The 14725-nt window shown below is 31.5% G+C and overlaps 1 protein-coding gene across 1 annotated transcript in view; it reads left to right on the plus strand.

Annotated features, from left to right (window-relative positions):
• Window positions 1-14725, plus strand: part of LOC134704804 (calcitonin gene-related peptide type 1 receptor-like) — a 38845-nt gene that overhangs the window by 13173 nt on the left and 10947 nt on the right. Inside the window, exons 2-4 of the mRNA XM_063563587.1 lie at window positions 9473-9570; window positions 10065-10156; window positions 13830-13977. Coding sequence (XP_063419657.1) covers window positions 9473-9570; window positions 10065-10156; window positions 13830-13977 — 338 coding nt within the window. The remainder of the gene's footprint in view (window positions 1-9472; window positions 9571-10064; window positions 10157-13829; window positions 13978-14725) is intronic.

Below are 14725 nucleotides of genomic sequence, written 5' to 3' on the forward strand. Positions count from 1 at the left end.
ACTGCCCTTTCCTCGATCTTGATATCTATATCACTAACGGAAAGCTGAATACTAAAATTTATGATAAAAGGGATGATTTTTCATTTCCTATCGTTAATTATCCGTTTTTAGATGGTGACATTCCCTTGTCACCATCTTACGGTGTTTATATATCTCAACTTGTACGATTCGCTCGTGTATGTAACAATGTTTTAGATTTTAACGAGAGAAATTTATGTATTACTGAAAAATTATTACACCAGGGTTTTCGATATCACAAACTAGTCAAAACATTTACTAAATTTTATCATCGGTATAAAGACATCATTCGTAAATATAGCTCAACATGCAGACTTCTTATACGTTCAGGTATTTCACATCCATTTTTTTATGGAAATATTCTTTATAAAGCACAAAGGTGTCAGTATTCACCTCATAAACTTACAAAACCTTTAAATAGACTTATTAAGAAGGGATATAATTACGATACTGTTGTCAAGTCATTAAAGATTGCATATTTTGGCGTTAATATTGAGTCACTGATAAGGTCTTTGCGTCAGAATTAAACACATTTATTCTAAAAACAGTTGTTGGCATGACACGGGTTATGTTCTTCTCATATATATTATGATGGTATGATACTAAACCCCTTACGGGAAGGATTGTACCTGATGTTCATATGATGAAATCATAATCTTTCAGTCAGTTTAATTGAAGTCTGGAGCTGGCATGTCAGTTAACTGCTAGTAGTCTGTTGTTATTAATGTATTATTGTCATTTTGTTTATTTTCTTTGGTTACATCTTCTGACATTGGACTCGGACTTCTCTTGAACTGAATTTTAATGTGTGTATTGTTATGCTTTTACTTTTCTACATTGGTTAGAGGTATAGGGGGGGGGGGGGGGGTTGAGATCTCACAAACATGTTTAACCCCGTCGCATTTTTGCGCCTGTCCCAAGTGCGGGAATTTATCGCTACATTGAAGACATGTTGGTGACCTTCTGCTGTTGTTTTTTTATTTGGTCGGGTTGTTGTCTCTTTGACACATTCCCCATTTCCATTCTCAATTTTACCGCTTATTTATTTTTCTACATAAGGATACAAAATTATGCAGATTTCGTTTAATTTAAGCTTTATGCTGTATGTGTTGTTTCAGTTTCATTCATTTCGTGTAAACCTGAGACAAATAATACAAATTATAATGTGTAAATGTATTCATAAATATTCATTTATGTAGTGTTGGAAATCATCTTTAAATTGAGTCGACATCTCCCTCATGCAAAACACTGATTCCGTACTCACGTTTAGATTCTGATCCCTATGTGTTTTATCAACTCTTAATCGGTCCCTTTAATATTCCTGAACTAGATAATTCAGACATCACATACACAGTTTCATCTACGTCATTACTAAACATATTACCCAAATGTGCAGTCATATCAATACAACAGTCTTTGACAAACGAGATTATATTTACCTTTTAAACGTGTTGGTCACATACTTGCTTTTTTATAAGTTAAAACGAATTCTCAACCACGAATCAAAGAGTGATATTTATCCTTAATAATACAAAACATCTTTGGTTCTTAATTATACGGCAGTTTACCGCTGGCACATGGATATCGATGCCATTGTTTTTCTTCAAATTCGTGATTATATTGTATTGTTGAAATGAAATCTAAAAAGATCGCCAATTCATTTCAAAACTTATGTTCTGCAAACAAAATTGGTGTCTCACGTTTTTAACTCTCATCGTATGAGTTAAACTATTACAAGGTCGGTACTGCAGAAGGTGGACTATAAATTCTAAAAGAACTACCCATCCAGCAGAAAAATAAATTCTCAACTGTGTAAGTCTGATAAGAATTACAGTTAAAGCTTCATGACAACAAAACGTTTTAATATTCAGCTTTAAACCTTGATTGTACCTTTCGATGTGTATAGACAGCACCATAATCTTATAAAAAAATATATGACGTTTGTAATCTTTTTAAATTCAAGGTTAATTATATTGGTATGAACAACATTCATTATTAATGTTAAAATGCATCCCAGTTATACGATAAAGAATTTTAAAACTGTATTTTAGCTACTTTGAATCATCTGCAGAATACTAAGCTTCAAATGATATAATTGCTACCTTTAGTGATCTTTTTCTATTTTAATAAACTTTTATTTTGTTTTGATATATTTATTGTATTATTTGTCTGAAGTATCAAAGATATCTGATGAAACTTGAAAAATAAGAAGGTAATTGTTGTCTGACCAATACCAATATTAAACAAATAAATATCTTGACAGTTATTTATATTGCTGTGTTGAAGGGATTAATTCCTAGATTACTCAAAGATTATATATAACAACTGAATTGTTATTTTCCACCCACTAACAAAGGAGACGCGTGGATAAAAAGATCTAAAATAAAATCATATAGAAATTACGTTGGTGAAATCAAAAGTTGCTTAACGACGGAATTAAAACAAACTTTGATATAATGCTGTTTTAATTGTAAAAATGTTCGTTGCTAATATTTCAAAATAAGTCATATTATACAAGATAAAATGTCAATGCCTCAGTTATGGTTAAAAAGAACAGTTGGGCATTACAAACTTCATTATTTATATTTGCATTTGACCCGTCAATGTAACCCTTAGAGAGTAAACAAGTTAACACTTTACTGAGTAGCATGTCTCCGTGTTTGACTGCCTTGTCAGATAACTTATATAGCCTGTCTTTACGTCAGACTGACCAGTCTAACCTTAAGAAGCTAAAACATCAAATGTTTTATATAAACTGTCTGATAGGCCAGTGTCATTCAGATCGACTCATCTATTTGGTTGATGTAAATCAAATTGATATAGGAAATGTCAATGCAGAATAACATCAGAGAAATAGATTATTTGGTCATGTCTGAAATTAATCTTAATGGCATCAATTCAGTTAAATAAAAAGATAAAAAAAAAAAGGTACGAGACTACATGTTTTTGTTAATCATTGTTCTGTTCAAATAGGTTTCTACAGTAGTCCGATTCAAGAGAAAAAACAATACAATATTAAATTAAAATGCTTAGATATATATATATAACGACAATGAACATTTCAGTAGTTTCATGACAATATAGTTATTATAAGTACCTCCAAATCTTAACTCTTCAAATATATTTGGTAATGTTCCTGTCAAGACAAGAAAAGGCAATTCGAACGCATGTAACTCAAACATAGTTATTCTCACTTTTAATTTAATCTGAGAGATGAGTAAAATGTCTAAAAGTTTTCTTGTAAAAAAGGTTCGAAGAGGTTCAGTATTGGCACTAATATTGATAGCAACTATAGTGTTTGATTTTATACTGCAACTAGTTGTGTTTATTTCTAAACATAGTTACACAGCTATAGTTTGTGCAATGTCAATTTCATCATGGAACACTTTACCACAATCAGGGGTTCATTAAGGGATAAACAAGGTTTAGATTGGTTTTTAAATAGCTATCAATATATTGATTTAAGTTGCAGTATAAAAACAGTATAAGGTCAATGTCACAAAAATATAAACATTTTTGTATTCGGCAGAAAACTGTGGAAAGGCTCGGTACAACCTCGACGTTCTCCAGTTTTCAGCCTCATGCAAAAAAGTTTACATTTTTCTGACATTGACCTAATCACAATAATACCAAGTCAGTAAGTATCTAATTAACACATTTTGGAACGTTGATGACATGGAATATAATTCATATACTTACTTCCAGAAAAATTTAATGCTATTCAATCGTGAAAATCTTTAAAAACATTAAGGTATTTTTAACAACGGCGATGATAGTCTTATGTAGATTTTGTAAAAATTTGGTAATATTCCAATGCTCTTTAGCATTGTTAAAGAAAGGCAACAGTAGTATACAGATGAATCCCGTCAGTACTTTAAAAGTGACACGCAAGATAAAATAAAATAACTGAGGGAATCGCTTAAATAACAAACCTGTGCGAGAATGGACGCACATACATAATAATCTTTTTTCTGCTATGCATGAACTTAATCTTAAGTCAAATTGTCATAAACACACAATGGAATATGATATAATCGGTAAATTGCAGATTATGTAATTCTTTTAAAGTATGTTAAGAGAAGATATGACGAAAACATGTCGATTGTGAGTTGAGACCCAGACACCTCGAATTCGTGATGGTGATCAAAAACCTCACAGTGTCGTTATAACCCTGTTGGAGCAATGTTTGTGTCAAAAGTAAACAATTATTAAAGTCATAAGAAACCTCAAATTAAAAAACAATATGCATATGTTTTTTTTTATAAATAAATGGATAGTTTTCATTATACAATTTATGAACATAAACTTTTTTCTGAGGACAATTCTTTAATTTGTCCACATTAAGAAGAAGATCACTTATTTTTAATTGCTTGCTTCCAGCAAGCAATTCGCCGACATATTTTTCCGTATGCATAGTGACCCGTACGTGACCCTCCTCATAAAAATCCGGTGACCACAATACGCATGGATCTGTCATTGAAATAAACAAATATCTGATTATACATGTTAAACACGTGCTCAATACCCATGCTTTGTGTGATTTGTTCACTATAATGTGACAATCGGTAAAACTCGATTTCAAAACACGGCATTTAATGAGCAGCCATATTTGTTAAATCATAACAAACAGAGAGAAAAATAATTGACGATTATATGATATATGTGCGAAAATAATGATAAAATCGTGCACAGAGGACTAAGTTTATGACGTATACATGCATTGGTTCAAGAATTGGACAAACAGTATTTTCACCACTCACTCGTTTCATATGACTTTAAGGAAACTTTTTCATTAGCATGTCCGCGCATAACAAATTTACAAGAATATGTAAATGTCATAAAATTGTGCACTATAGGAAAGCTATAACAGTCACGTTTATGTTATGTCTAAGCTTGTAGTCGGTTATACGAGTCAGAAACGGGACAGAGATCCAGAGATGAGCATGACCGAGTAGTTTCGGTAGTATAAATATTTTCAAGTTCACTGGGATAACAGATATGCAAGGACTCGCTTAAAATAGGGATTTGTTAATTTCGGCTCTGTCATTGTTTAATTTTGACCGATAATGGACTGGATAAAAACATTTGTCACATTAACAAACACCTTCATTTTTGTCAGTCTTTGTATTTTACCTAGATGTCATATTTTAAGTCAATGATTCTACATAGATGTGTCAATTGCTTTTAGAAGGAAATGCACTTTTTATATGTATCTTAACGTTTTACTCGAAGACGTGATTTACAAATGGCTTTTTTCTAGAGAATATAACATTGATGTCCGTTTATATAATTGTTTTGTCTGCATGATCCAAATTATTGGCACATTAACAAATAATGTCTGTTTTGGGTTGCACTATTAGTTTTGTCAATGTAACAGATAAAAACAACTGTCGTTTGTGGGAGGATTAGCTTGTTATATGAAATCACGTTTAATCCACAATTTACTTCGGGAAAAGTCTGTACCTTAATCAGAAGTATAACAGTTCTTTTTCCGGTTTTATCACCTACTCACTCTTTAAAAAAATTTACATGGGAGTTCGTATCATTTTAATGCTTTTTTATTGTAAGAAATATATGATTGTACCCGATGATGTTATACTAGATATGCCAACTCCTTTTAAATTGCAGATCTCTAGTACCATTCAGCTGAACCTTATATAGCTCAAGACAATATTGAGACAGATGGCATTCTTAAATCGAGAAACCAAAATTCAATACACAAGTCAAAATAATCAGAACGTTTGCTGTTACACTTCAGATCTATCTAATCACACTGCATGTTTATCAATTGTGATTTGTAATTTCCTTGTTTTGATCGTTCACTCTTCAGTGATGTATAGCAACAAAAGTCAATTTAAATTGATGAACGAGCGAATTATAAAATCATTCAACAGTAACTCTGACAAAATGTAGAGCCAGAATACCTTCAAGTCAACACTGGATTTACAATCAATATGTAGTAAATCAGTAGTTTGTCAGGGAACTTCATGGATTAAATGTCAAACACTACAATGTTTTCCCGCATATTCTTAAAACCCCGTGTACTTTTATTGTATAGTTTCATTAGCTATTGAACCTTGCTTAGTTATGATTTCTCGTTTAATCTTATTTTTAATTTTTAAAGTTTTTTTAAGAGTTTGATTTGCTGATTTTTGTTTACTATCGCCTTGTGTTGGCATATAATGCCGATTAAGCCAATGATTCCTGTCAGTTTTTAAAGTTTATATACTAGTATACTAGTATATTAACCAAACGAGTTATGCAAGTTAACGGTTCTTTTCGTCAGGTTATGTACTATTACTAAAAACATATGAATAAAAGATTAGAACAAATGGAAGCTGTAAACGACCTTGACTGGCTATACAGCCCTTGCACGGTCGGCCTTGGCTTGCGCTTTTTTTTTAGCATTAAATAACATAATTTTTACCATATGGTATACAAGATAAGATCCGATATTTTCATTGATATATGGATGGAAATATCAATTTATTGCGGTATCAATTGCTACAGTGCTTTGTGTATTTCCCTTTAAATTCTTAGGTAGCTGCCCAAAAAGATTTATTGATTGATGTAAAGCAATTATTTGACTTCTATATCAAGCTTTGTTTTTTTACTGTTACACAATTGTACATCTTTGTCAAACATAACTTTGAGAATCAACCGTATCCGAGAAAAGTTTGAACATTTTGTATCTAGATTTTAAAGAGTTGATCTTGACTGCATTATCCAGTTTCAACATAAGTAACTAATATTACTATATATTTCATTATATTCATTTCAGAAGATTCCGAACAAAAACGACATTCGTAGCAGATGTTGCATATTTTCGCCACCTAAAAGCACATTTTAGGACCGAAAAGACAAAAGTAAAATTACAACGCACATATGACATATTAATGGCTTTTATATATCTTAAGGGATATGATTTATAATACCATGAATATTCACTTAAACGTGCACAAACGAGATCAAAACCTTTTAACAGCAGGCCAAAATAACTATTTAACCGACATAGTAATGCCCAAAGAGGATATTATTTTTCATTCTTCTGTTTACGTGCCACTTAAATGTATTTTATCAGCAAAATGAGACAGTCAGGACACATTGGTCGGATAAAATAGTAGTCAGTCAGTTGATTAGTTTTCCATGATTACCCAACAGAAAGTTTCTATCAAAATAAAATTACCACAAAATAATTGTTCTTGAATTATGTATACAGATACGGCTTCCGCTACTTGAGTAATTTCCAAACTCTTCATCTTTATATAAGGTTATAACACGGTATATTTAAGAGTAGACGGTAAATAAATACAACAGAAGATTACCAATATTCAAGACATAAATTCTGTTCTCTAACCCTAAACCGATTTATCCTTTACTTGGCTTGTTGATTATTTCTATTTATTCAACGTATGCTTCCTCTGATGTTAGATCTTCACTGGTCAAAATGTAATTACGATGTGATTTATTCTTGCTTCATTTTCGTATTGTGTAACACAATGACAACCATGTCTGATGACGTTACACAACACGAGTACATCTGTAAGCAGATCATTTGAAAATGTTTGCATAAAATCCAAAAAATTAAAAGGAAACTGTTAATTACACCAAATACTGTACCACACACGATGTAAAATAATATGTGTAACAAACAATAATATTGTCACACATTTCTTTGGACAAATAATGTTTTAAAAAGGCAAAATTCAATTGTATTTCATTAGTATTAAAATAATCACTGAAAATATATTCGCTCGTGCACATTTTGCGCACAGTTCACTGTCTATTCAATGGAAGTGTGCAATGAGGATACACGCGATTAATAATCACGATGAAAATTCAGCTGTTTTTTCTAAAGATCAGCCTGCATCAAGTGCAAGTGTCAGAGGGCAATAGAATTAACAAATTAAATTGACTTAAGGGGGCTCCTGGGTATAAATCAATTTTTTTTTCTAATATAGGATTTCGCTATATTTTTTCATAAATGAACTTTATCATATACTAAAAAGAAAAATGAAATAAAAAAATGGGGTCACCGTTCATTTAAGCTAAAATCTGCCTCTGGAAGAAGCATACATTTTTGTTAATGTCCCTTTTTTTCTGTTGAACTAATAGGAGAAAAAGAGGAAATATCGAAATAAAGAAATAACCTTATGACAGAAATCGCTTAAATTTTACAATTATTTAGTTTATGTACAGCTTATTTGAAAACAATAATAAAAAATATAGGTCACCAATGAGTTAAAAAAGATATTTCAAATTTAACGCCAAAAAAAAATGGCATTTTTGCACCAAAGGGAGATAATTTGGAGCTTTTTCAATTTTTAAGTCATCTGGGGCCAAACCAAATCAATTTTTTGGATTGTTTTTTGTACCATATCATAAAGTAACAACTAATAGTGTAATGAATAAAATTTGTAATGAGAAAATAAAGGTTTAATTTTTTGCTAAAATTTTTGTACCCACGAGCCACCTTTAACCCAATTAAAAACTAACTTTCTCGTTAGAACAAACCTCAAGAAAGAAGACGTTTCCGCTAATCAGAAAGTGAACTTTGTATTAAATTTGATGATTTATATTTCCATCATTGTGTATTTCCGTGCCTATGCGATAACATTATATAAAAAAACATAATCAGAATTATACAGTGATTACTTTCCAGAGACAACAAGTGTCAGGTTAAGAGAATTTATATAATACTCAATAATTACATTTATTGCTTCATTGAATCTTCTCAGAGCAATTATTTCATAGTGAAACAGAATAATTGAGTTTTAAACTAGCTCTTTCTTTTATTTAGTTTTAAATATTTTGTCCATTAAAAGTACGTCGCATCAATATTTAGTGTGACTCTTGAATCTCGTTAGCCCTTATAAGATTTCTTAATCGCCTACTGATCTAGATCACTTAGAAGCATGAACATATAAAACATGCGTTAAAATGGATAATCATTTCTAGTTTACTGTTTCCCTCAGTAGGTTGACGTCTTTTTTAAGCATTAAAACAAGCTTCAACTGGTAAGGAATCTTAATCCATAAAGTAAATTGGTATGTTTTCATCAATCCTCTTTTACTTTTCCCATGGGACGGGTTTGTTGTTGCATGTCTATTCAGTATTTTATGTGATTTCGCAAAACAAGGTAATTGAGAGCCAACTATGCAACAGAACGGACCATGGCGATGCATGTGAAGGTCTACATGATCAAAAGGAACATGAAAAAAAATGCGAATCCATATAAATCGCATTCGTCTGAAGAAGTTGACACCTAAGTTTCTTTTATAATTTCACAACAAATAAATGGATAGTTTAACAAATGGGGGTCATAAATAGGGCAAGTACTGAGGCACTGACTAATGAGCTGACGATACCAACAGGGCTTAATAAACTGATCATCATTCAAAGCTAACTAAGAACTTTCACATTAAAATTTACTCTTAACATTAAATCGTTTCAGGATATGCACGTAAATCTTGTACAGAAAATGGAACCTGGTGGGTAGATTCCATGTCTAACAGAGAATGGACCGACTACACACCATGTTTAAATCTCAAGGTAGGATTCTAACATACATGGTAAAAAATAGATAAGAAAACAAAACTTTAGTTTACAATCACAGTTCATCCTACGTCAATCGTCAAGGAATAAGATATCGATATTATATATTTCTGAGTTTAAATACATTTGATCCTTCCTGGTTTTATCAGTTTGTTAATGTTGTTTTAGGGCTTGAATTATTTTAAATATACTATACATCACCGACCAACATCTTTGAAGAGACTTGTCTGAATGCGCAACTGGTTTTAGCGTCACGATGAATTCTTAGGAGACGAAGCGTCCTCTGGCGTACATAATTTTAATTTATGATAACGATATACTAAAATAGAACAAACTGACTGTCACAAATGTACTTTATTTGAGTGTGACTCTCCCTCTAGTATCTTTCGTCCCTCTTTTATTTGATAAACTGTTGAAAAGAAAAAAATAATGTTACTTAATATATGTTGTGTTCTACGCTATTAATTTCGATTTTAATATTTTTCATACAGATATACAAAAGTTTAGTATATGTCGGAATAGCCTGTTCAAGTGCTAGTTTAGTGCTACTAGTTCCTGCTTGTGTTGTGTTTTTGTCTTTAAGGTTTGTAAGTTTTATAGACAGAATAATATTACATGTATTTGTCTTTAACGTATAATGCGGCGGTATCGGTATAAACGAAAACTAGACATTTGTTAGTTATGAAAACATTGAGTAAACAATATGACAACTCAGTACTGGTCCATATTATAATCGATCATAATGCGATCTTAGATGTATAGTAAACGAATACAACAAAGATATTTTTATAGAATATAAATGTATGTTGAAATCATTTTCATTTTTAGAATAACCCGTGCTAGACGGTTTAAGTATTATAGAATGCATTGGTAATTCCTTATTGTTTTTGTGTCTTTTAAGACTTTTGGCGAAGATGGTAGTCTTTTAATAATTTCTTTTCATTTCTAATCATAACTTCATGACTGTCACTGTGAATTTTGACCCCTTGATGCCCTAATGATTTATCGTTGGATTAATATGCTGACGTTTGATTGCAATTTATTATGTTTCATGCGCCGAAAAATAAGGTCATGGTTAAAAAAACAAATGAAATAAAACAATAGCCCACAATAAGTGCATATCTATGGATGTAAATATCAACATATGATGTCCGACGACATTAGTTTTGGGCATGTATTGATTCGATATTGAGTTATATTGATATTATAAAATGAACAACAGATCGGTGTGTCTGAGCATTTTACTTGATTAACCTTCACCATAAACGTACAAACGTATTTATTTGAAACCCAAAGTTGTATACATTCTTGAATGCTCTATCAGCTGTTTGCCTAAAGGGGAACTGAAAAGAATATTAAAACATTTTTTTTCTCTGAATTTTGAATTTTTGAAAATTTGTAAATTTGTATCACAAGAAATATACTAGCAAATGCACTCATCATAGATACCAGGATTAAAATTTAATATTTACGTCAGACGCACGTTTCGTCTACAAAAGACTCATCAGTGACGCTCGAATCAAAAATTATTAAAAAGGTCAAATAAAGTACGAAGTTGAAGAGCATTGAGAACTAAAAAATCGTAAAAGTTTTGCCAAATACTGATAAGATAATCTATTCCTGAGGTAGAAAATCCTATTATTTCAAAAATTCAAAATTGTGTGAACAGTTAAATTATAAGTATGAACATATTACTTCGAAAACTCTCCCTCCATAACGGTCACTCATTTATATATAAATCTAATAAAATATACAGTATGTCTGCATTAACTATGATAAATGAATGAGAGGTGTTTTTAACATTAGCCACTTATCGTTTTGTATTGTGAAATGTTAAATTGTTGTTTCCAACTAAATGAATTTTTGCATGGGAAAACATGTCTCATTTATCAAAGCCAAGGCCACACAAGGATTTAGGAATATGTTTTTAAATATTATTTTTGAAGCCCAAATTGGTAGATGTTTTTTCGAACCTTTAAAATCAATTTTCATTTATTAAGCAACACGAAAAACGTCACAAATACCCGAAAGGTATAAAGAAGAATCGTATTAATTTTCATTTTCATGAAGAACTAGAAGTGTAACACTTTTCAAAACCAATCCATAATTCAGGATACATTGGGATATGTCACATTCTCTCATTTAACAGAAACTGCCAATTAATCTTTACACGACAATATGCAAACATCCCCGGGAAATTCTATGAGTTGCAAATAGCTTTATGTTGTAGGAAATACTAAATGAACATCACAATCCCTTTTACGGTAAAATGATACAGTTGATCATTCATGGAATATTAAGAGTAATTTTGGATATTCATGATGCGTTGATACTTACTGATAAAAGTATTGTGATTATTATGTAAGAAATAGGCCGTATGGCGACATTTTAAAATGTTTAAATATTACTTGGCTGCTCTATCATAGTCATAAAGCTAAGTTTTCTTCCATTCATGACAACACTTCTCGATCATATTCTCGCAATACATTAGAAATGTCTACTTTGGTGCACTGTCATTGATAAATATTATCATAAACGACTTCTAAGGAACAATGATATGATGCCTTCAAACTGAAGATAGTTAAAAATTTATGTGAAAGATCAGGCATTTTTATGTGTTATTTCTCAATAAAGTGTCGATATGTCATCCATTCCTGCAAATCTAATTTTGTTTTTGAATATTTTTTCCAGAGTGCAAAAAGATCAATAACTAATTTTTATGATCGATATCCTGGTATCAGTACATTTTAACATCCTGCACATATCTAATACTGGTAAATCATCGGATTTTGCCGACATAACTGTTTTACACTAATAATACGTAGTTACCATGTCAAACGAAATTAAAAAGAAATGAATCAAAAAGACATCGATAAAATTTATGCTAATGGGCTAAAATATGGAATTTTATTCACAGCATCAGTTTGATATTTGAGATCAATTTCAATATGGAAAAAGATAAACCTAACACACACCACAATTCCAGAACATACCAGCAATTATCAACGTATATTACGGTTATACCGTAGACGAGCTGAATATTTCGCATAGAAACTTTTCGTTGATACCTATATCCAATTGTGAACTTTCCATTTCTAAGTAGCAACATTCCAGCAGCACCTGCATACGGGGTATATATCTCCCAATTGATACGATATTCCCGTGCTTGCATTTCCTATCATGATTTTCTTGAAAGAGGGTTACTGCTCAGAAGGAAGCAATTAAACCAAGAGTTCCAAATGGTGAAGTTGAAATCATCCCTTCGTAAATTTTACGGACGCCATCACGAGTTGGTTGACCGTTATGGAACAAACGTTTCACAAATGATATCGGATATGTTCCTTACGTCGTAAATACATTCCCCTTCCCTTTCATGAATTTGACCTACCAAATTAGACTATTTACCGGATTTGTAATTACATAAGCAACACGACGGGTTCCGCATGTGGAGCAGGATCTGCTTACCCTTCCGGAGCACCTGAGATCACCCCTAGTTTTTGGTGGGGTTCGTGTTGTTTATTCTTTAGTTTTCTATGTTGTGTCACGTGTACTTTTGTTTTTGTGTTTGTCTTTTTCATTTTTAGCCATGGCGTTGTCAGTTTGTTTTGGATTTATGAGTTTGACTGTCCCTTTGGTATCTTTTGTCCCTCTTCTATACCGTGAAAAGTTGATACTTGAACCGTGAAAAGAAGTAATGATTATATGTTTCGGTCAGCCGGATCGGTTCGTTCAACAAGAATCTTCTTCTTTTTTTTTAAATCAAAGAGCAATAACTAATGGTAAATAAAATAGGCTACCATGGTTGATTTACGGGTTGAAGTTGTGCTTTGAACACGTTATATATAATCTTATATCTTGTTAAAAAGTAAAATTAAAAAAATAATGAACTCCGATTAAATTTAAAACAGAAAGTCCCTAATCAAATGGCAAAATCAAATTCCCGACTTGGTACATGCATTTTCAAATGTAAAAAATGGTGGATCGAGCCTGGTTTTATAGCGCTAATTATCTCACTTGTACGACATTATGGAATAATAAATCCGTGATTATTGTTACTTGTATCTTTTTTTGTTTATGTCAAAATATATGCACTTATACTCATTAATGAAGACAATTGAATATTGTGTACTTTGCTTTAAATATCTTATCATGGTTCCTAATAATCTAATTTAAACAGATCATTAATCAATTGGTGAAGACGATTAGGATATTTGAATTTTGCCTCAAAGATTTCATCAGATTTTATTTCTTTACAGGCAACTGAGATCCCAACATAGGATAAGACTACATACCTGTTTGTTTCTTTCGTTCATAATGACCTGTATTGTGACCATTCTATGGGATTTATTGATATACAACGACCGGCTCGATAATCCGGAATCGACAAGGATGCATCAAAACACTGTAAGCACTGATTGTTTTCTTTACAAATATAAACGATACTTGGTTAATGTAATATTTATAAACTACTAACAGTTGGTTTTATATATTGCCGTAACGTTTTAATAATAATAGAAGCTTTATTCTTGTCTTTATTCAATATAAACAATGGTATATTGTTCTATAGATTTCCGATCTGACAATTTGTAAATGCATACATCATTATTTTCTTCATAAGCACATTTTGTACAAAAATCAGGTCATGGAGAAAATGTATCGCACCAATCTTCTAGTCTCTTCTGAAGATCTTTATTCATAACACAACTGAATATAATGCAAGGACTTAATATAGATGTATTGAACAAAGAAGTTTCCTCTACAAATACTCTATACAATTGATCACCCATTCCGATTCATTTTACTTACAAGGTCAAGTAAGTCTGGTATGTAAAACTTGTGAAATGAATCGCTTGTGGAGAAACCTTTGACAAATCAATGGACACGATGCATAAGATATATCATATTACTGCTTAGTAACATCCAGGACTAGACGTGGCACAGTAAACCAAAACAAGCTGACACGAATCGAAAATGTTATTGACACCAAATTGCATAGACTACTTTCGGTAGAATAATGTTAATGAAATTAACGGTACTAATTTTCTTGCACCAGATGCGCATTTCGACAATGGATGTCTCTTCAGTGATGCTCGGTAGTAGTAAAATGTCTTTTGTGTACAATATCCCTTCCATCATTTATTGCATATATTAA

This window comes from Mytilus trossulus, chromosome 2 (assembly GCF_036588685.1).
Source record: "Mytilus trossulus isolate FHL-02 chromosome 2, PNRI_Mtr1.1.1.hap1, whole genome shotgun sequence".
Classification (NCBI taxonomy): Eukaryota; Metazoa; Mollusca; class Bivalvia; order Mytilida; family Mytilidae; genus Mytilus; species Mytilus trossulus.